We start from the raw sequence: 22,525 nt of genomic DNA, 5'->3' as shown, positions 1-22,525 counted from the left end.
AACCTACAGATACAATGCAATCCCTAGCAGAGTCCCAGAATTTTTTGAAGATATTTAGATTTGTACTAAAATTCATGCGGCATCTCAAGGGAAACCAAAGAGAAAAAGCAATTTTGAGAAAGAACAATGAAAGCAGAAATCTCACATTTCTTGATTTTAAAGCTTACACTACTTCAGTAGTCAAATCAGTGCAGTGCGGCCTAAAAACAGACCTAAAACAATGGAAGGGAATGGAGAGCCTAGGTATAAACTCATGCCTGTGCTCAAACACAGAAAAAAAAAAATTTTTTTTTTTTTTTTTTTGCTTCTTAATCTTTTTGAGACAGGGTTTCTCTGCAGTTCAGGCTGGCCTTGAACTCATTTCATAGCTCAGGCCAGCCTCAAACTCACAGTGACCCTCCTCCTGCCTCAGCCTCAGGAGTCACAGGCGTGGTGTGCCGGCACATCCAGCTCAAGTGATTTCTGTTAAGGGTGTCAAGACTATTTAGGAAGTAAAGGATAATCTTTTCAACAAATAATGCTGGGAAACTGGTTACCTACATGCAAAAGAATGAAGTTGGACTTTCACCTCATTCCACAGACAGAAATTAACACAGAATTGATCAAAGACCTAAATACAAGAGATAAAACTACAAAGCTCACAGAAGAAAATACAGGGGAAAATTTTCATGATACTGACTTTGGCAATGATTTCTTAGCTATGATCCCAAACCATAAGCAATAAAACCAAAGGCAGACAATGGGTCTTCACAAAAATGCAAAACTTTCGTGCACTGAAGACAGCATTAGGATGGAGACAAGCTATGGAATGGGAGAAAAAATGGGCAAATCCTCTATCTGATAAGGGTTAATTATCCAGCATCTGTAAGAACTGTTCCAGTTCGATCCCCAGGCCTGCCGTGCTGGCCATACCCGTGGGGCGCGCTGAGACAGCAACTGAGACTGGGCTTGGTGGCGCACACCTTTCACAGGAGGATCACTATGAGTCTGATCTACACAGTGAGACCCTGTAGACCCTGTTGACCCTGTCCTAAAAATAAAAAATTTTTAAAAAGAACTGCTCCAACCACAAAATCCTGATGAAAGAATGAACAGAGATGAGCTGGGGAGATAGCTCGGCGGTCAGGTACCTGCCTGGCAAGTGCAAGGACCCAAATTCTGTCCCAGGTACTTCATGCCCTGCCGGCCCTGAAACTGGGCATGGTGGTGCATGCCCATAATCCTAGCACTGGGGAGGCTGAGACAGGAGGATCACTATGAGTCCAGGCTGTGTAGTGAAACCCTGTATCAAATAAATAAATATTTTTTTAAAAAGAATGAGCAGAGAACTTAGGGAGACATTTCTCCAGACAGACACTCATCCTCGCTAGCCACTGGGGACACGCCAAAGGCACAGCCACTTCACATCCACTAGGACAGCTCCTAGAATAATACGTGTCAGTGAGCATGAGGAGAAACTGGAACTCTTGTGCCCTTGTCCCGTACTCTCAGTGTCATAGCCCTCCAATGTGACATTTTGCATGAGGGCCCTGGACAGTTCCAACAAGCCCAGCCTCAAACAGGGACAGCAGCAGCCCCATCCACTCAGCCAGCTTTGCTGAGGAAAGGGACCACGTGAGATCCCCACTGAGGAGCCCCAAACAAGGAAGGGCGTTATCATTGTCCTCACTGGGAAGGTTGAGGTGCCAAGAGGGAGCAGGCCTTGGTTAGGTGACCATCTGAGGTCACCTGGCCCTAAGTGCTGGATCCCGGACTGAAACTAGGGCCTGGTAAAGCTGGGGACCAGGCCTTGGAGAAATGGGTCAAGTATACCTCATGGCAGGCTTTCCTTAGAAAGCAGCATGTGGGCCCTCCAGGGAAGTCAGAGTCAAGTCAGACTACAGCTTGCCAGTGGAAGACCGAGCTCACAGGTGTGACAGCCCCAAGGCACTGTGCTTTACGGTCTGCCATCCATTTTTCTGTCCACTCTCACAATGGACCCATGTAATGACCACAGAGTCATGCTGTTACCCCAGTTTGCAATGAAGAACAGAAGGTCATAGGGATGACTTCCTACAGCGGTGAGGGGCACAGATGGGACTAGAACTCAGCTCCCAGAATTCTAAATCCCAAACTTCCAGGTGATAGAGGCAACAATGACAACCTGCTGAAAATCACTGTATCCATAAATTGTTATTAAAACCATTCTACAGATGAGGAAACTGAGGTATAGCATGGTAGGAAACTAGTCCCCCACATAGCCAATGGTGATGCCAAAGTCAAGGTTTGAGGCTGGCCCCAGGCCCAGGTGGCTGGCCACGTTCCCACAGGGTCAGACCCTCCAGAGAGCTGCACCAAGACTGGGACTTCACGGAAAGTTCTTCCCAATAAAGTTCAAAAAAAAAAGCTTCACAGAAAGTTCCCCTCAAGAAACTTCCAGAGTCCACAGTCAGGAAGTCTATAGACACACTCTGAATAAAGATCGGGGACCATTCAGTCCTCCCATGCCATCTCGGGAACAGGCTGCATTGGGGCTCTCCCAAGGGGGCTACGAGCTAGGGCTCAGAGACAACAAAGCAGATCTTGACAATTAAAGGAGAAACATTTTTAAAAACTTGTTTAGCCAAGAATTGTGGTGCACACTGGGTGCGGGAGGCTGAGGCAGGAGGAACAAAAGTTCAAAGGCAATTTGAGCAACTTGGCAAGACTCTTTCTCAAAATAAAAATTTCAAAACATTCTGGGGATGTAACTTCACAGCACTGAGCTTGTTCTGCACACATAAAGCCCTGGTTTATTCCCCGGTACTGGAAAAAAAGTTGTAAAAGTTTTATGACTTAATTTATATGAAATACTAGCAAAAGCGAATCCATAAAAACAACAGGTAACAGCTTCCAGGAGCTGAAGGGGTAGGAAATGGGGACTGATTGCTATCAGGTCTTTTTTTTTTTTTTAATTTTATTTATTTATTTAATGTGTGTGTGTGTGTGTGTGTGTGTGTGTGTGTGTGGCCAGCTCAGCCCACCAGGGGGCGGGGCTGGCTGGCATGTGGTGCTGGGGGATTGAACCAGGGTCCCTGTGCTTTGCTAAGCTTGTTCTAAGTAGGTGCTTTAGACCACTGAGCCATCTCACCAGCCCCCACTATCAGGTCTTTTCAGGGTGATAAAAATGATTTAAAATTAGATAGACAGCTGACGCATACCTGTAATCTCAGCATTTGGGAGGCTGAGGCAGAAGGATTACCATAAGTTTAAGTCAGCCTGGGCGACAAAGAGAGTTCCAAGTCAGCTTGGACTGTGTAGTGAAACCCAATCTCAAAATATAAAATAAAATTAGACAGTGGTGACAGGTGAACCACTGTCTTAATATACTTAGGACCACTGCTGGACACCTGAAATCCTAGTACCTCAAAGTCTGATGCAGCAGGATGATCATGTTATGGCTAGTATCGAGAGGTTCCCCCAAAAGCCTCAGGCAGTCATAGCTTCTGGGAGGGGGCCAATCTAGGGTGTGTGATACTCAGAACAAGGGTGCAATGCTGGGATTAAGGGTGCGAGTGTGACTTCCCTAAGGGTGGGCAGATTCAATAAGATAGGTCCCTTGCTTGCTGCTTGTCCTTTGTCTCTTGTTACTCATGGCCTTCTGCCTGCCATGCATTGTTTGCCTTCTGCAATGCCCCTGTGCTGTGCCACCCTGCCTTGGAGTCAGCCAACTCTAAACTGAAACCTCTACAAACTGTGAACTACATAAACTTTTCCTCCTTTAACTTCAGGTATCTGGTATTTAGTCTCTGCAAGAACAACAACAAAAAGTAACTAAGATAATCACCTCGAGTTTGAGGCCTGCCTGGATTGTGTAGTAAATTCAAGGCCAGCCTGAAATATATAGTGAGATTCTAGCTCCAAAAAACAAATTAATTTTTTAAAATATACACACACTTAAAACCACTGAATTGACCAACTTTAAGGATAGATTTTATGGTCTATAAATTCTATCTCAATGAAGCTCAGAAAGGAAGAGAGAGACTAAGATTGAAAAGAAAAGTGCCAGGGAAGCCTTGACTGGAGAAGCCAGAGCTGCTGCGGAGCTCTGGCCTTGGGCAGGATGGACGCTGTGCCCATCACATCCCCAGGGCTGTCCTGGGGCCTGGCCCTTCTGCTGCCGCAGTCCCTTTGGACAGGCTGCTCCCTCAGCTCAGAATGCGCTGTGCCAGACCTCAGCTCCAGCCCTGTCCCTGCCCTCCACCTCGGGTTACAGCCCTCTGGCAGGTGTGCCCACCTCACAGAGCCCTTGCCAGTCTGCCTGGTTCACACAGCCACAGCAAATATCCATCTTCCCCAGACTCAAGCTTTGGGCAGGAGGTTGCAGGTGCACCTGGGCGTGTCCCATGCTTAAGTCAAAAGGCTCAGCAAACCCAGGGAACAGACAGACACACAGCAGGCAGGCAGGCAGACACAGCTGGCTGGGAAGAGCCATCAGGCTGCGAGGTGAGGGTCGAGCACTCGGACCCTGGGGTGTGCACGTGCATGTGTCTGTGTGCATGTGTGCGTGTGAGCGTGTGTGTGTGTGTGTGTGTGTGTGTGTGTGTGTGTGTGTGTGTGGTGACTGACCAGAGGTTTTGTCTTCTTGGGCTTCCTGGCCCAGGCCACTGGAAGAACGAGTAGACTGAGTACAGGCCTCAGAGCAGATGTGTTCCTGCCCCTGTCACATTACATCACTCCTGTTCCCTAGCAAGAAGATGACTAAAAGGAAGCCCAGAGCCTCTGATTTAGGCCACTTCTTTATCTAGCATCTTCCCAGCCAGGAGAGGAGACCCCATTGTCTACTATGCCATAGGCCTGGTGGGGTCCAGGTGTCCCCACAATGTCCTCTGACCTGCTCCACAGTGGACAGTGCTCTCTGCCCATCCCTACCTCCCCAGGTACCTGGTTCTGCAGCTGGGTGGTGGTAGCTTGTTGTTCACTGTCGTGGAGAGTCAACCTCTCCCGTAGGACCACCAGCTCCTCCTGAAGCTGAGCTTTCTCCTTCTGAAGTTGGGACATGGCCTCCACCATCCTATGCACCACAGGGGCTGCCCTTGGCAACCCCGACAGGCTCGAGCACTTCCCGCTGCCAAAGAGCCGCCCACCTACAAGCAAAGTAGTGGCCAGTCAGCAGGGCTATGGTGTTCTGGCTGGCAAAGGAGGGGACAGCATGGCAAGGTGAACCACTGAGATGGGAAGGGGGTGCAAGCAGGTGCGGGGCAGGTGAGGGCTAGAGGCAGTGGCAGCATGAGTCACTGGGGGACTTCAGCAGGCAGCTTCTAGGGGATGGAACTGCCTGGACCAAGGCTTAGGAGAGCGACTTTGCCAGCTGCTCTTCAAGCACATATCCCAGGCCTGAAGATCAAGCCCTCTCTGTGGCTCACAGGCTGTTGCCACTGAAAAAGACAAAGGCTTTCACCCAGGAAACACTGTGCTTGGGGAAAGTGATGCTTTCAACTTCAAGCTCTCTCAAAAGTACAGGAGAGAAGAGCAGAGGTCTCAGCTGTTCCTGCAGGAAATGGTCACCTGTGCACAGAGAAGGGGCGAACAGAGTATGTGCAGGTGCAACAGACAGGACACAGGCAAGCCAATACAGGGGATGGGGGCAGCCAGGCCAGCACTCAGGGGGACACCTGCACGTGGGGACCACACCAGCACAAGAAAGGGACAAATACCGTGCTGGGCAAGGCCTCGGCCTGCATCCTCCTCCTCCCATGGCCTTCCACTGTCCTGTCACCAGGAGCAAGAAAGAGACAGACAGATATGGAAGTGAGGCCCATGACCTGCTAACAGGGCCTGGGATCTTGTCACAGCGGCCAGCTCTCGCTGTCAGAGCACCAAGAATGAGCATGGTCTCTGCAGGCAGGAGCTAGCTAGTGGCTCAGGGGACACAGGACAGAGAACAGAGAAGGGTGGGGAGGGGCCCTCCTCCTTGCAAAGTGTCCAAGACCAAAGAAGCCAGCTCTTGACCACGTGGCCTTGGCCCAGGGCCTGTGGGCTCCCAGACTCTGACTGAAGCCACAGTCACACCTGTGCCCAACAGGCCACCAGCTTGGACTAGGAGACAGAGAGGTGCTCAGGGCTCTGCCAAGGAAACTGAAGGTGTAGGGGAGGGAGTGGCTGTCTCAGGCATGGGCAGGACCACTCCATAACTGTCCCCTAGGCTGGATGGGCAGGGGTGAGGCCGCAAGGTCTAAAGAGCAGGAGCATTCCCAGCCAGCCTTCCCTCCTTCCAGAGAGCTGGCGCTGGGCTCTCCCTGCTTGGACAGTGGCCCTGGCTGTGTGGCCTGCATGTGACACAGCATGCAAGTCACACAGAGCTGTCCAGGCTTCTACGGCCTGTTCTAGAAAGAGTGAGGGCAGATGATGCTTCCAGGCCCGAACACGGGGCTGCCATTGGGGGGCAGGGTGGGGGGCATGTGACCTGCATGGCCCTCTGCCCTCAGCAGACTGCTGCGCATGGGAGGGAAGGCACTGGACTCCAGCCTTCAGCTGGGGAGCTGGTTCTGCCACTTGAGAGGTGTGTGGGAGGGGCCCTGCCTGGGCTCCTTCGTGAATGGTGAATGGGGTCAGTGTGCAGAGCCCAGCAGGCAGGCTTGGGAAATGAGCCTGGAACCCTGGGGGTGCTCAGGGTAGGTGACTGTTATAGCCCCAAGGCTGAAATGAGGCCTCAGGGAGCCCTGGCACTGAGACACTGAACCCCCTGTGTCACCAAAGGCCTGAACCCCCTCCTGAAGACCTCAGCACTGGGCTGGTGCTGGGAGCTGAAGAAGCCTGGGCAGCCAGAAGGAGGAAAAAGGTCTTAGAGAAGCTCATGGAGGGTGGAGGAAGGGAAGAGGGGGGGAGGAGGAGGCGAGCCACAGGGCCAACGGGTAGATACATTTTCACAGGTACCACCTATCACAGGACTAGTGCTCAGGGCCCAGGGGGGCACAGTGGACAGACAAGGAGTCAGTCATCACCCCTCATAGGACCTGGACTTCCTCTTCACAGCACCTCTGCTACCCCAGAAGGAAGTCCCACCTCACTACCTGGATGATGTCCCGTCTCAAGCCTGCTGCCCACACCTCAACCGGATCCCAAATTTTGGAACCTAGATCTGGCACAACCTCAAAGAAGGGCGGACTCTTGCTGGACCCCAGCAAGTTTAGCCACAGATTAACATTCAGCCACAGGATGAGGGAAACAACAGGAAGACCAAGGCCCTTTCCTCTGGGCTTCCCCTTGGGCTCTCAAGGATGTCTTTCTCAGCTCTCCATGGGCTGGGCCTTGCTGCTACGAGTCCTGGCACAGACTGTGAGACCACAAAGGGGGCCTGTAGAATCTTCTAGAACTGACTCTGCCAGGGAAGAGCAGAGTCTCCAGCTCTTTTCTCTCAGCCTAGAGGTGGAGAATCCAATCCCTGTCCTGGGAGCCTTAGACCCCCCATGGGCCCAGGCTGGAGGGGAGGGAGCCAGGCCTCTCAGCAGGCAGTGGCGTCTGGGAGGCTGCCACCTGTGCCCTGCTTTTGACAGGTGCTGGGAAAAGACAAAAAGCAGGGAAATTCAACCCTAGCCCCCACTGGCCGAGGCCTCTTATCACTGGGTGGGGCTGGTGGCACAAGGGAGAAGCAGGGGATAGACAACACTGTCCCTGGATCCGGGAGAGGCAGGCTAGAGTCTCCAAGTTCCGCTCTATGTCAGGCAAGGTGGCCAAAGTCAGCCTGAGTGACCTGGGGGGGGGGCAGGTATGGGGATGTCTCTGACTCCACAAGAGCCTCCCTCCTGCACTAGCTTTGCCAGGGTGTTCTGGGTCAGCAGGCAGCCCTCCTTTACCTGATTTCTCTACATTCATGGCACCACCAGCTGCCGGGGCCTCTCTGTCCCGCTTGGGGACCAGCGCCTGCCTCTTCAGGAGATTGTCTTCTTTCGTCCCCTGACTCTTGCTCTTGCAGCCCTTGTCCTGCAGGGCCTGCTGCCAAGACACAACCAGAATCCTCACATGAAGCGGTTGCACCAAGGAAGGGCCCTGGGCCTAGGAACTGTGTGCTCTAGAGCTGGCGTGGCCCTCAGGCCACGGGGTCAAGCCCTCACTGTGCTGGTGAGGGGCAATGAGGCCTGGGGTCTAAGAGAAAGTGGAGCTCACGTTCCACAAGACAGTGGTGCCATACACTCTTGCCCTGTGGAAGCCAGACCAGACTAGCAGAAAGGTTCTGGGCACCTGAAGACCTCAGGCCTAGCTTGGGCCAGCCTCAGAGGCACCCAAGGTACAAGTCACCAGACAGCAGCCTGCAAGTCCCATGGACCAGACAGCTGTCGAGCCCCACCACATGCTCCTCCATCTCAGGGCAAACCCCGCCCCCCTTGCAGGCCCTTGCTTGCCCTTCCAATTGGGCCCCGGGGGCTTGGGGGGTTCCTTTCACCGGGGGAGGGGCCCCCTTGCTTCTTCTTTTTTTTCCCCCCATGTGGCTCTCCAGGGACCATGGGACCCCCTCCTCCAGATCAAGGAGGTTTGGAGACAAAGAGGCAGGAACAGAGCAGACAACTGGACAGGCGGGAGGGGAGTGAGAAGAGCAGAAAGCAGTGCTGGGCAGCTCACGCAGGAAGGCGTCAGGCATGTGGCAGAGCCCTGCGGAAGTGCAATCCCATTGGAGTGTGGTACACACAAAACAGGTAGGGAAAACAATCTAGGAAATCGGTGGACAGTGGTTCTATGTGGGAGGTGGGGCTGACAGGCGGTGACTAAGAGTAGAAGCAGGCATCATTTAAGCTTTTGAAGAACAAAAAGAAACTTCAGAGTAGGAAGGGGTAGGGAGCAGAGGTTCATTCTGAACCTCTCTGGCACCTGAAGTTTTCACCTGATAACATCTACAGCATTTTGTTTGTTTCTTAACACCAACAGGGTACCATGGAGGAGCTTGTGCGCCTTTGTGCTCTCCATATTCAAAACAGACCAATGGTATGTTTTAAAAATAGTCTGACCAGACACGATAGTGCATGCCTGTAATCCTAGCACACAAGAGGCTGAGGCAAGAGCATCTTTACAAGTTCAAGGCTAGCCCAGGCTATCTATTCAGTTCAAAGCCAGGTTGAACTATACTGTGAAACCATATCTCGAAAAATCCACAACATTTTAAAAAAATAAGAGTGGTCTGGACTGGGCAAGGCCCGAGTGGACCACCTGTCACCTGTGTGGTGAGCCTGCGACTAACTTGCAGTACTTACCTTCCCTAAAACGGCATTTGCCTCCTTAAACTAGAAATTATAGTAACAGCGCCCCTAGCGCTTGTGAAGCATAACTGCAGCACTGAAGCAAAATGCAAAGCGCCCGGAGCACAGTAACAATGACTACCATTTTTGTATGAAAAAAAAAAACTATTTTTTTAAACTTTGATCATCAAAAATCCAATAAAAAGAACTGCAAAGAAGAAAATTAAGGCGAGCTCAGCAGGGTCCTTGCTTTGACATCCACTCCATCCCTTATACCTTCTCCTGATTCTAAGCCGGGAAGCAAACCCCTTATATTTTGGAAAATGACCAAGGACTTAATTTGGTCCCCACCCTTTGCCAGCTGCCACCCATCATCACAAGCAGGTTTGTTGACCGTGGCAGCAACACAACAGCTGGAAGTCCCCATTTGTCGGCTGGAGCAAAGGTTACACTATTTTTGGCCTCCTGGCCACGGCGCAGGAAGGACAGACAGCCCAGGGCTGGGATTCCTGCAGCACCTCTGAGTGTCCTGGAGGCTGGGGGGTCACTATGCCTATGGGCTGGGCTGCTGGGACTGCGGCCACTCTGGCCCCACATCTACACCCTGACTCGACAGAGCCCTGCAGGGGCCCAAAGGGACCTGAACAGCAAGGAGGGTGCCTGCTGGCTGCAGCTTGAGAGCTTCAGCATATCTGCTGACCCCAGGCCTCGGGCTTCAGCCCGACACCCCATAATCAAAACTCAGGAACACAGCACCACCCAACTAGAGGCCTTGCATTCCTGACCACAGCCTCCCAATTTAAATACCAGTGGCCCAAGTCACGGCACCAACTAACTCTCTGGTTTCTTTAACTGTTCTCTGACCAGACTGGCTTTCCCTCAAACCTTACAGACAAAAGCACCACCTGGTTTAGTTTCAGTTGAACCACAGAAGGGCTGAGAAACATCATGAAGCACAAGCCTGCCCCTGAAGCACACTGGCCCTGGGCTCCTGCCCAGATCAGGGGTTGGGGTCGCACACCGCCCGGCCCTGGGCTTTCATCCACATTGGGGAGGATTTGTTGGAAGGGTGTTACCCAGCCCTCTCCTGCCCACGGCTCTATACATGGTCTGTGCATGGTTCTGTCAAGGCTCTATGCACATGTGGCTTCTAGGAAGAGCATGTGGGAGGACGGGGGGGGGGCGGGGGGGGCCTCCCAGGCACAGGCTTTCTTAGGGGCCTCAGCAACACCTCCAGACAATCCTGTATTTTATCCTCTGCCACTGCATTTAAGGCCCTCACCTGCTTTGCATTCATGATCATTCCATGACCCTCTGGCACCCCTGCCACACTCTCAAATGTTTATCCTCTTCCCCGTTTCCCTGCACCTAGCGGAGCACTGGTGCACAGTAGGTCCTTCATAAGTATCTAGTTAATCAATGTATGGATTAAAAATGGGCAGAGTGGGGTCAGGGAGATGGCTCAATGGAATGAGTGCTCTCCTGGCAAGCACAGGGGCCTGAGTTCAATCCCTGGTTCCGCAAAAAAAAAAAAAAAAAAGGGCAGAGCCCATGATGCTCTTGAAAGTACTCTTTTTTTTGCGGAACCGGGGATTGAACTCAGGCCCTTGTGCTTGCCAGAGAAGCACTTATTCCACTGAGCCATCTCTCCAGCTGAAAGTACTCAAAGCCATGGCTGTATGAATATTTAAGGGGCACAGCATAACCAGAAATAATACAAAAGGGCCAGGGATATAGCTCAGTGGCATAAGCACCTGCCTGGCAAGTGCAAGGTTCCAAGTTCAATCCCCAGTACCAGAAAAAAAAAAAAACAATAAAAGATAGAGGGGGGAAAAATAAATAAAGCATGCCAGGCAAGTGTTCTACCACTGAGCTACACTCCCAGCCCAATAATAACTTAAGGGTTAAACCATAAGTAAAATATTATGCAGTAGTCTAATAGAATGAGGCTATAAATATAAGCAGCTACACAGGAATGACAAATGGATGACCAAGTCTGTCACAGTAGATGTCTCAAGATAGGGGACCACGAGGGACATTCATTCAGTTTCAGGTACTGCGTAAAAATGCACAATGTAAATTCTTTATACCATGTGCCAGAACGCTAGTTGTGTTCAGTGGCTCAGACTCCAGCTCACTGTGTGACCAGCAACAAGTTATTTAATCTCTCTGAACCTGTATGTCCTCCTCTCAAACCTCAAATAAAACAGTAACTGTTTTGAGACAGTTAGGAGGATTATATGAGATATATAATGCCAAATATTCAGGAACAATGTTTATCAAACACTAACCACTGTAGCGCTACCTTTATGTATTATTTATACAACCAAATTCTCACACATACATGTACAATTTGCCTTTTTAAAAAAATCCCACATTTTGGTGAAGCCCCTGTCCAGCTTTGGATTCTCACTTTAAACAAGGAAATTCTGTACAAAGCATGGTCCCCAGTTTCACACCTGTGTGCAAATAAACAGCTGCCCCAGGCCAGCTCACTTCCCAATACTCCAGAGGCCCTGCTCAGCTCAGCGAAGGCCCCACACTTCCCACTTTTTTTAACACCTCAGACTGGGCGTTGCCAAAAGCTTCTGTCCCCTCCCGTGAGATCTTCATGAAGATACAGTACAGCACTTACTGCCCATGCAAGCAGGCTCCGGGCCAACGGGCTTTGAGAACATGGCAGAGAGATGCAAGGCAGGTCCCCAGAACCTGTTGGGGACCAGCTGCTGGAACTCGGAGGACTAAGGGGGTACCCTGCCCTACTCACCTCCCACCCCCCTCGTACTGAAGGCCCTGTGCTTACCTGTACAGTCAGGTAGAGCTTTCGGGGGCTCCCAGAGTCCGCCCACTCCACGCTGCGGGCTCGGCACTGTGCAAGTCCAGGGCGAGCAGCAACTCGGGCACTGGAATCCTCGTCCCTGCCAACCAGTGTGTCCCTTCCACGCCCTGTCCCAGGACAGACAGACAGGTGAGAAGCTCAAATCGCTGGCCACAGACCACTGGCCAGGACTCAGCCAGGCTCTGCTTTCGCACTTTCCCTGGCAGTCAGGAGCACCTCACACACCCTCACACCTCTGTTCCGTGTGCAGGGGAGGCCTGGTAGGGTAGCTACTGACTGCCCTTTTGTACCAAAAGCCACCTAGATTCTATTCTGAAGGGTACCCAAGACCCTGCAGCTTCCCCTCTCCTCACAGTGGAGGAGCACACACTAGAGACAGTAGTATGGGGAAGCTGACCCCACCCTGGGAGGTGCACCCCAGGGCTGTGGCTTCATTACCCAGGCTGCCTCTAGGTGGCAATTTCTCCCTGCCTTCATTACAGCCAAACCCACAGTGGGTGGCCTGGCCCTTGCCATCCCCTAAAGCATCCTTAGGACCAGCTAAAGAGCATCCCCCTGGGCTCTGACACAGTGCCCTGCTGACTGAGCAAGCCCTCTCTCCTTCTACCCCCACCATAGCCTGTGGGATGGACAAGTGCCAAACTGTGGAGCCACTGCCTGGGATGGGATTCCATCTGACTGCAGCCACTGGGCAAGTGCCTCCCAGGCCCTTCCCGAGCCTCAGTTTGCTTGTCAGTAAAACGGGGGGATAATAAGCCAACCCTACATTCTTATGGTGAGGATCAGAAGGAAGTGCTCCCACATATAGACACTGAGGGTCACAGCTGCCGCCAACTCTTCACAACCTCAGGAGAACCAGCAGGTCAGAGGGTTAAGGATGCGCTTAACCCAAGTGCTCTGTGCTGACCCACACACTACCACTGACTGATCTCAGGGTGCCATAAAGGGGCTGGTGTGGGCACTCAGAAAGGCCTGGTCAAGACCCTTCCCAGCAGCAGGCCGTGCCTATATTTCACACAGTTAATCTGACCCTGTCTTAGAGCGTGGTCACAATATTCATTTTACAGACCTGCATACACACACACACACACACACACACACACACACACACAAAAACTAAAAAGAGCTATACAAAACGCTTGCTGACTTGTTGTTTTTTTGGACTTTTCTGTTCTTTTCAAGTTTTTGGGTTTTTTTTTTTTTTTTGGTTGTGTTTTTTTTTAAGTTTTCCAAGGGAAAATGTTTTTGTTTTCCTCTCTCCTTTTTAACCAGAAAAGCCACACTCATTCACATTACACTGATAATCCTCTGGACAACCTGGTGGGGTGGACCCCATCCACTGTCCCTTTCAGACAGCTGGGTCTGCCTAACCCACAGCTTTTCCTGGGGCGCCCCAGGGCTACCACCAGCTCCGGTGGGGAGCTGCTAGCTCCAGGGAGCCACTTGAGCAGGGAGACCTTGGAAGGCACTGCTCTGGCTGCCCTGACAGCAGACGTGGAGTGGCAGTAAAAGGGGTGGGGGGGAAGCTGAACAGGAACTTGCTATGTGTCCTCTCTGGGCCTCAGTGTCCCTTTTGTACACAAAGAGGCTTAGACCTAATGGCCCAGAGGGACAGGCTGGAAAGCTAACCCCATCCCTGCAGGTCAGGAGTGGGTGACAGCAGACTGTCTCCCTACTCTGCGCCTGACCGGCCCCTAGGGAGCTCAGCAAGGGATCCCAGGGGGCTCTCCAGCCACAACAATCCAGCTTCCACCAGGAGTCAGAGGAGCCGCTCACTCCTTGATGTCCCTGCACCAGGGGACATGACCCAGAAAGCCCAGTCGGCACGACAGCTCCCTAGAGGATGGCAGAAGCCCAGACTCCGGGACCCCTTCACTGCATCCCTGCTACAGGGATCTCTACACAAGCCACCCCAGGGCAACATCTAAAACTAAGCTCATAACACCCAAAGCCGGCCAGGCCATGCTCCAAGCGGCCTCGGTGTGCTCTGCACGCCCATCCAGGGCGAGTCCAGGCGGGATCGAGTGTCAGCACTGTGCCAGGCACTCAGCACTTCACTTACCTTGTTTACAGCTGTGGGCAGGGACCAGCGCGAGCCCCCCAGTGTGTGCCAGGCAGACCGCAGAACCCTAACCCGGCAGGGTCAGCGAGAACGTGGTTGATTCCCCTTGTTCCTTGAACTGTTAAAGTTTAACCCACACCAGAGCCGCCTCCTGTGAGATTGACGCTCCCTCTCTGCCTGGCGCTGCACAGCCTGACTGCTACCCTATAATTACCTGACAGCTCGGACTGAGTCTAAGAACCTCGAGAAACCTCAGTCTCATCTCTAGTATCTGGAGGAAGGAAGGGAAATAAAGAGGCATTTTAAAAATGCGGACTCACCAGTTCTCAACCTCCCCAGGCCGGTGTGTGGGAAAGGGCGGGCAGCCGGGCTGGCTGGGGCTGGGGCGGGGCGAGCCATCCCCAGCTCACGCTCCCGGGCCCGGGCCCGGGCCACTCTCCACAGGCCCCGCAGTGAGGGCGTGGCTCCCAGGTTCCACGACCTTCGAGAGGGGACCATGGCCCGGGGCTCAGCAGCCTCCTCCAGGCATGGGGCAGCCTGTGGAGACAAGGGAAGAAGAGTTTGATGTGGGGTGCTGGGGGGGGGCACCTGGAAGGGTCCATGAAGGACCAGTCACCTCTTACCTCTTACCCAGCACAGCGCCCCCAGCCACAATGTCCGGAGGATCCTTGGGCTCAGAGGACAAAGTGGGGCCTGTCTCAGGGTTGGGGTGCTTGTTACTGAATACTGAGGCTCAGCATTGGGTAAGGAGGCGCCAGGTGTGCCTGCCCATCCAAGCCCTTCCTCCCAGAGCACGGCAGCAGACATGCAGGGTCCCAGTGCTCCCTGAGGCGTTGGCCCCGGGAGTCGGCAGCATCCAGTGAGTCCCATCCTTTCTCCCCGAGACAACTTATTTTCTAACCACACTCAGCTGTGCGCTTAGCCCACAGCCTTCAGGGCCAGGCTCTGAGTACCAGTCTGTCATTAATGGGCTGAGAGGGCCAGAGGCAAGTGGAGAGCTGTTTATTTTGTTCGCAGTAATGGAGACTGAACCCAGGGCCTTTGCACTGAGATACATCCCCAACCTGCCCACCCCCCATTTTTTGAAGACAAGGTCTAAGTCACTGAGTTTCCTGCGCTGGTCTTGAACTCACCATCTTCCTGCCCCAGCCTCCCGCAGTGCTGGCATTACAGCATGCACCGCCATGCCCAGTAAAAGTCAGGTTTATGCACGGCCAATGACCTTGCAGCGCAGCTCACTCATGTATTCAGGTAGCTTTCACTTCGTGCCAAGAGCACTGTACCCCGCCAGGTACAATGCAGTTTGTTTGGTTTGGTTCAGCTTTTTTTTTTTTTTTTAAATTTTTTTTATTTTTTGGGGGGGGGCAGCTCAGCCCACCAGGGGGCGGGGCTGGCTGGCATGTGGTGCTGGGGGATTGAACCACGGTCCTTGTGCTTTTAGTTTGTTCTAAGTAGGTGCTTTAGACCACTGAGCCATCTCACCAGCCCTGGTTCAGCTTTTTGAGATAGGGTCTCATTATGTAGTTCAGTACTGTTCAGGCTGCCCTTGAACTCACTATGTAGCCAAGGCTGGGCTCAAACTCACATGACCCTCCTGCCTTAGCCTCCTAAATGCTGAGAGACACGTGCCACCCCATCCAGCCTGCCAGTTGTTAGTAATACAAAGATTCATTCTTTTTTTTTTTTTTTTCATTTAATAAGTATGTATTGAGGGCCCACTATGTGCCAGACACCTGCCAGGGTTCCTTTTTCTTTTTTTTGTCAGGTGTGATGTGGCATTGTAGCTCATAGTCAGAAAGGAGACAAACGCTTTAGTTAACCCTCTGATATGAACAGGATACTGGGAGGCTATAGGAGCATGCCAGGTGCCAGGTACCAGGTGGTGTGGGAACTGGAGAGGGAGTGTAGATGACAGGTCAAGGACAGAAAGCTGCAGGATTCCCTCACAATCCGAACAAATGAACTGAGCAGAGGTCAAGCCTTCCCTGCACAGCTTTTCTCTGCACCTTTACCACGTGCTGAGCAACCTTGAGGGCAGGTAAGCTAAGTTTCAGTCCCAGACTCACACACTGATGTCAATTACAGAAGCAAAGTCAGCCTGGAGAGATGACATGGAATTTGGTTTTGAGAATGAGTTAGGAGCACCCTAAGGACTTCCTGTAGCCCTCCTCAGGGAAGTGACCACTTTCTGCCAGGCAGCAGAGACAACTGAATAAGACATTTGAATAAGGTCCACCTCTCATGACCCAGTTTGGTTCTCTGAGGGTGGGACCTACACCACCAGTGGCACCAGCTTTCTGCGCCCACACCAACCATTCTGCAATGCTTATTGGATGACTGTCCTGAAACACACACACACACACACACACACACACACACACACATTCTCTGTGTGTGTCTGTCTGTCTCATTCTGTCTGTCTGTCTCTGTCTCTCTCACTCTGATTAAAGCTTGGAAGAGCGATCACAGCTGGCTACCGAGACTCAGAGCTAAAGGCCATTGCTTCCAAAGGTCAGCATGCAATCCCCAAGGTTGAGCAAGAGGAGAGACAACCAGGTGAAGGTGGTCAGGGTATGGAAGGCCATAGAAATGACACACACAGTCCCCAGAAGTGACCAGAGAGTAAGAGGGAGGGAGAAGATGGTCAGATGCCCATCATAAGCCCATGTCTGGAAGTCTCAGGAACCCTTTAGGAGAGGTCTGCCCAGCTGGGCAGAGGGCAGACTTGAGAAGCCTGGAGGAATGGGGGATGGGGTCGAGGAAGAAGTTTGACTGGGATGGGAAAGAGAGGGGAACTGAGAGGATGAGGTGCTTAGAGAAGAGGAGAGATGATATGTTGGGTACACAGAAGTGGGAATGAATAAAGAAGCAACAGAAGTACAAGTCCAGGGGCTGCAAGCCTGATCACCCAGTGTCTGATGTTCAATGGCAGAGACCTGGAAGAAGTTGTACTTTCTTGATCGAGGATGACAGCAGGAGGTGATCCTTGGGCACAGTCTCACTGGGATGGGGACAGGAATGTGGGCCCAACACCAGGGCAGAGGCTAAGAACACAGCCCAGCACCACAGAGAACCTGAAATGGACCACAGTGGAGCGGAAACAGACAAGGGAACAGCCACTTGTTACCGTTCTCCAAGCTATGCAGCGGAGATGGGGGGAAACCAGCCCTGCAGACTGAGGGAAAAGGAAGCAGGAAGCCCAGCTCCTGGCAAGGTGAGCTGGTGCCTGGCACTGGCAGCTGCTCCATGGTTGAAAGAGAAGACTTAGGGGTAGATTAGCCAGGGTGAGACAGGGGCCAGAGGAGACCACACGCCTGTGCTATCAGGAAGGGAAGTGGGAACAGCAGCCAGGAAGATGTCAGGAAGAAAGGAAAGGGTGTGTGCTACAGCCTGAGAGGAAAAAGCAGCTGAATTTAGCAGCTGGAGGGGAGTGAAGGTCAGAAGTCTCAAGGAGTCTCAGTAAGTCCAGGATTCTAGACCAAGAAAGAATCAAACTTTAAACTAACTAAATCTCTCTCTCTCTCTCTCTCTCTCTCTCTCTCTCTCTCTCTCTCTCTCTCATGAGTTTTAGATACTTGATCTGGTATCCTTGGACCTCAACCAACCTAAGATTCACAGGTTTGAGTGGGGCTACTGGCTTAGAATCTAGACCTTCTACTTAGTACAGCTGTCCTGGAGACAATTCCTTTGCCTCTCTGTGCCGTTACCTCCATATATAGAATAGAGAGAAGTCTACCTTTGTAACATTGGCAAAAAGATGCGACAGTGCCTATGTAAAGTGCTCAGAACACTATTGGCATATACAAAGAGCTCAAAAATTTAATTTTATTCACTTTGCTCCAGTGGTGGGCCTCTGGATTGAAACCAAGAGAGCAGAACTGCATTCTGCCCCCCTGCCCTAGATTAAGGACACTGCAAAGTCAGGGGGATACAAGACTTGGTAAGACTGCTACAGCAGAGGGACTGCTTTTCCAGGGAAAGCAGCCAAAGGGCTGGGACTTGCCCTGCACACAGCCACACTTCCTGGGTTTTCCAGGCCAATTCAGACTTCAAAGCCTCAGCTCCCTGCTGCTGTTACAGACAGCAGAATTCAGCATTCCGTGTCCCTTAAGTCCAATCACTGCAAACACAGGGCCCCATTCTGAGGCTGTTCCCAGTCCCCAGCGAATGACTCTCCTGGCCCAAGGAAACAGCTACTTTATCATGGACATGGGGAATATAACCTTGGGCAGAGGAAACCAGAGAAGGGGAAAGGATAGGGGTGGTCACAACTCCCAACCTTGAAAGAGAAGTATTGGGGAGTGGTGGGGGTAGCAAACTATACTTGAGAATTTAGACATAGCAGGATCAGGCCCTTCACTAAGGCCAGCCAGAGTTCGGCTCTAACTCACTGGTGGGTACGGAAGGGGGCAGCTTCTGGGCTCACCCAGCCTGCTGGGATTCCCCAGCTGCAGCTGTCCATAGCTCAAATCCTCACTGTCCCGGAGGGCACTGGCCAAGGCCCTCAGTCCAATCTCTCCGCCAGGCTATGGTACTCCACCCCCAGCCCGGCAGGGGAGGCAACTGCCCCCAAGGAGCCGTAGGAGGGGCTGAAATGACAAGACCTGTCCGGAGCCCAGAGGGGTGTGAGAGACCCTGCAGGGGTCTCTGATTGGCACACAGCTCCCAGGTAGGGTCCACGCTCTTATCTAGCCAATGAAATCGGAAGGGGCTCCCATGGGACCTATGGCCCCTAAGCCCTGCCACTGGGCAATGTCCTGCCCTGGGCCTTTATGACACCAAGGGATGGCGTGGAGGGATGAATCTGGGGTCCCGGCCTTCCCCATGCCCCTACTGGGTCCCAGCACAGGGATCCCGCCGGCAGGACCGGCCCAGACAAGGCACCCGGAACCGGTCAGCAAGGCGGAGCCAGATTGCCCAACCCGGCTGGGCCCCGACTCACCGGCCTGGCGCAAGCAGGATCCCCACGCCGCTGCAGCGCCCGGGGCTCGGCCCGGCCCGCCGGCTGGAAGCAGCTCCACGCTGCCGCCGCCTCCTCCTCCCCGTCCTAGGCCCGCCCCGCTCCGCCCCTCCCGCACACTTTCCACAGGAAATGATTAACTCGGGCCGCGGCGCGTTCCCATGGCAACTGGCTGTACCCGGCAGGGAGGGGGGCAATGCGAGCCCTCCTGCACACATTCGGGCAGTTGTACCCACGCACGCGCTGGTACACGCGTGTGTGCTCACCCTCTGGTGCACAAGCTTCCAACCCTTCCCAAATAGATTTGCGCCTTTTGCTACCAAGGCGTGCTGACACATGCCTTTACACAAGCGGCCCCCAGAGCTCCCTAGGGTTCCTCCCCAAGCTGAGGCACACTCCTAACAGCTCATATTCACACCAGTACTCCCAGCCTCAACCCCAGTGCAGAACTTTCACACTCTCCAGCAGGTACACACACAAGCTTTGCTCACAGGGTCTCAGACACGAGCGTATTTCCTTCCCTTTCTAGCACGCACAAGTGTTCCTGCACAAATTACTACACACACACACACACACACACACACACACACAAAATTACTACACACACTGCCACAAGCTCTCATGTGCCCTGGCACACACGTTGTGCAACCCACAAAGATGCCTTCACCCCCTCTTGCAGGCACACTGACCAGGCTGCCTCCAGCCCAGGAGCCCCCAGCCCCACCCTGCCCCACTCCTGCAAATAAAGCTCTAGCAGCTGGGAGCTGCTTGATATTGAGGTAAAATCTCTCTATGAGTGCCAGGGAAAACATGCCCAGAGGGCAGCAGCTCCCAGCCTAGCCCCAGCCCTGGAAGGCCCTCTTCAGTCAGGATGTGCCTGGGAGCCTCGGAAGAGACCTGGGGGAGAGCGGGGAACACCAGCCAGAGGGACAGCTGACCCAGAGGAGCCACTATGTTCTTTGTCTCTGGAACAGAGGCAGCATTTTGTTCCGGAGTCAGCACCATTTGCCCCTCCAGAGTGTGTAAGGAGGAGACAGTGGCTGCTCAGAAGCCAGCAGGGCACAAGCCGATGGTCCTGCCAATAGCAACAAGTGCGGTGGGCATTCTGCCCCTTCCTGCTTGGCAGGGAATGGCCCAGGAGGGCAACAGAGTGGGCATGCAGCTCCAGGTGGGTTGTCTCGTGCTTCCGCCGCCTGCGTGCTGGGGGGGCAGTCAAGAATCTCGCTGGACCTCACAGTGTCCCACATGCCAGAGGAGGACAGTAACAGTCCCCCATCTGGAAATGCGCTAGCGCCGGCTTTATTCTCTGAGATTCTGGATTAAAGGGCCAATAGAGGGTAAATGTCACTCTCCTGGAATCCTTCCCTGGAGAGTTAGCTTTCCAGTCAAGCCCTCTAATAGGAGTGACCCTCTCACAGCCCCCGTCTGACCTGAAGGCTTCTGACCAAGTAACTCCTTTGATTCGAGCTCCTATTCGTTGATTGGGACAGGTTGGTAGTGCCCACTTTCAAACTTCTGTATAAAACCAGATGTGTCTTAAGAGTTGCTAAACTGACATTAACTACAGGTTCCTTCCAGCAAAGCCAAAGGCAGATTTTTAGGTTAATAATAACTTTTATTATTCTTTTCCCTCTGGTTACAGAGGTAATAGATGTTCACTGTGGCACCATCCCACCCACTGGGAAGAATGAAGCCAACACTTCAGTGCAGCTTTTTTTTTATGTGCAAATAATAGAGACCATTTATTCAAAGCTAATTCTGTGCCAGGCACTGTGCTGAGCTCTTTATAAACAAGAGCTAACCCGATCGCCCTATGAGGCAGGCACCATCACAGCCCCATTTTTTTTAGGAAGGAAAATCCAGCCTCAGAAAGTTCATTCACAAACCCAGTATGAGTCAGAGCTGAGCTCTGAGCCCAGCAGTGATCTAAACACACAGCGCATCATGGTATGTGTATAAGTTCCAGAGTTTATTAAGAGCAAAGCACTAGTGAAGGAAGAAAGAAAACTGATCAGTTGGAGGAGATAGTTTTGAAATTCTAGGAAAACTTTTACTTGAAATGGAAAAAATAGAATCGTTAATTGTAGGAATTTGTTTTGAAGAATGCACAGTATCCCCAGGACCTGCATACCAACTCCAAGGTCATTTCTATCCCAGAAACTTCATTCACAGTTTACATAGAGGCTGCCAACTCTCTTCTGGCCACTGGGGTTTTTGGAGGATTTGCCAGCAACCTGTCCATCCCAACAAAAGCCTTTGCCCTTGACATTTTCTGCCCACCTGCTAGAAGCGTAGCTGTCTCCAAAAAGACCAGACAGAAGACTGCAAATCCATACTCATGTCCACCCTGCCCCTAGGTAGGTAGCCCTGCCCTGCCCTCCTTGTGTTCAGAGGGCCTGAAAGCCCCAAGCTCTCACACATCCACATCTGTAGGAGACAGCTAAGGGCCTAAGAGTTCCTGTCCCTGGAAGGCAGCAAACAGGGGAAATGATGTTTGACTCAATCCTCACACCACCCCAGAGTCCAGTATACAGACAAGATGCTCAAGTCTGAAGGAGTTAACTTGAGACCCAATCTCATCTCTCCCTTTGCAAATGCTTAACACTCCCCTTCCTCTGCCCAAAGGCTTTGAACCATCAGCCTGGTGCCTCCTGCCTCATATCTGGCTAGTGCATGCTCTCCTTGGAGTCCTGGGTGCTCGAGGATACCAGCAGGCACCCTCCCTTCAATATGATGGCCTTTACTGTCCGGGGAAACTCCTTTCCTGACAGGACAATAAGAAGAGCCTCACCGCACAGCTTGGTGTCTCATGTGTATCCGCTAAGGACACACAGGGCACACAGAATTCAGAGAATGGGATGCATGAAAACATATCCCAACTTTCTTTTCATGTGAATTCATGAACCTTCCTATCAGAATGAAAAGGATATTTTAAACAATTATTTCAGTGTGGTCAGTGAGGAGCACACTGCTGCTACAAAATGTGTGCATCCTTTCATTATCTTGGGTAACTTTTTTTTTTTTTTTTTTTTTTGAGATGAGGTCTCACTATACAGCCTGGGCTGAACTTGAACTCCTGGGCTCAATCTTCCTGCCTCAGCTTCCTGAGTAACTAGGCCTCCTGGCACACACCATCGCGCCCAGCTAACAGCTTCTTGAAGTAAGCCAACATTCTGGTGTCAAGAGCTTCATATTAAGCCTTCCCAACACCATGAGGTGTGGGCTGGAGCCTGCCCAGGCAGTGGTGGCCTGACTCAGGCGGGACCCACTGCCTCTCTGGGTGAAAGAAACGAAACCTCCTGCTGCCTTCTGCTCTTCAAGGGATTTGGCAGAGATTCCCTCCCGCCTGCACACTGGGAGCAAAGCAAACAAAGACTTTGTTTTTTAATCATTTTCTGTAATCTAAAAGAATGAGAGGAATGCAAACATTGGGGAGATAATATAGTAAGCACCCGGTAATAAAAAGATTTAGCAAG

At 52.2% G+C, this 22,525-nt stretch overlaps 1 protein-coding gene across 15 annotated transcripts in view; it reads right to left on the bottom strand.

The window, feature by feature from the left end:
* The window catches only part of Kifc3 (kinesin family member C3), an 89,496-nt gene that overhangs the window by 16,206 nt on the left and 50,765 nt on the right, over positions 1-22,525 (bottom strand). For 4 of the 15 annotated variants that reach the window (XM_023709284.1, XM_023709281.1, XM_023709282.1 and 1 more), the window contains exons 2-5: positions 14,410-14,626; positions 11,992-12,134; positions 7,815-7,953; positions 4,903-5,105 (exon numbers count right to left, since the gene is read on the bottom strand). In XM_023709284.1, coding sequence (XP_023565052.1) covers positions 4,903-5,105; positions 7,815-7,953; positions 11,992-12,134; positions 14,410-14,587 — 663 coding nt within the window. In that variant the 5' untranslated portion in view covers positions 14,588-14,626. Of the gene's footprint in view, positions 1-4,902; positions 5,106-5,675; positions 5,711-7,814; positions 7,954-11,991; positions 12,135-14,089; positions 14,168-14,409; positions 14,627-19,031; positions 19,197-22,525 lie in introns of those variants that run through there. The other 11 variants (XM_023709286.1, XM_023709285.1, XM_023709288.1 and 8 more) reach the window with 8 other exon arrangements.

The sequence above is a fragment of the Octodon degus genome, unplaced genomic scaffold, assembly GCF_000260255.1.
Source record: "Octodon degus isolate 3935 unplaced genomic scaffold, OctDeg1.0 scaffold00011, whole genome shotgun sequence".
NCBI lineage: Eukaryota > Metazoa > Chordata > Mammalia > Rodentia > Octodontidae > Octodon > Octodon degus.
The sequence above is the reverse complement of the archived record's forward strand: the minus strand, read 5'-3'. Positions and strand labels throughout refer to the sequence as shown.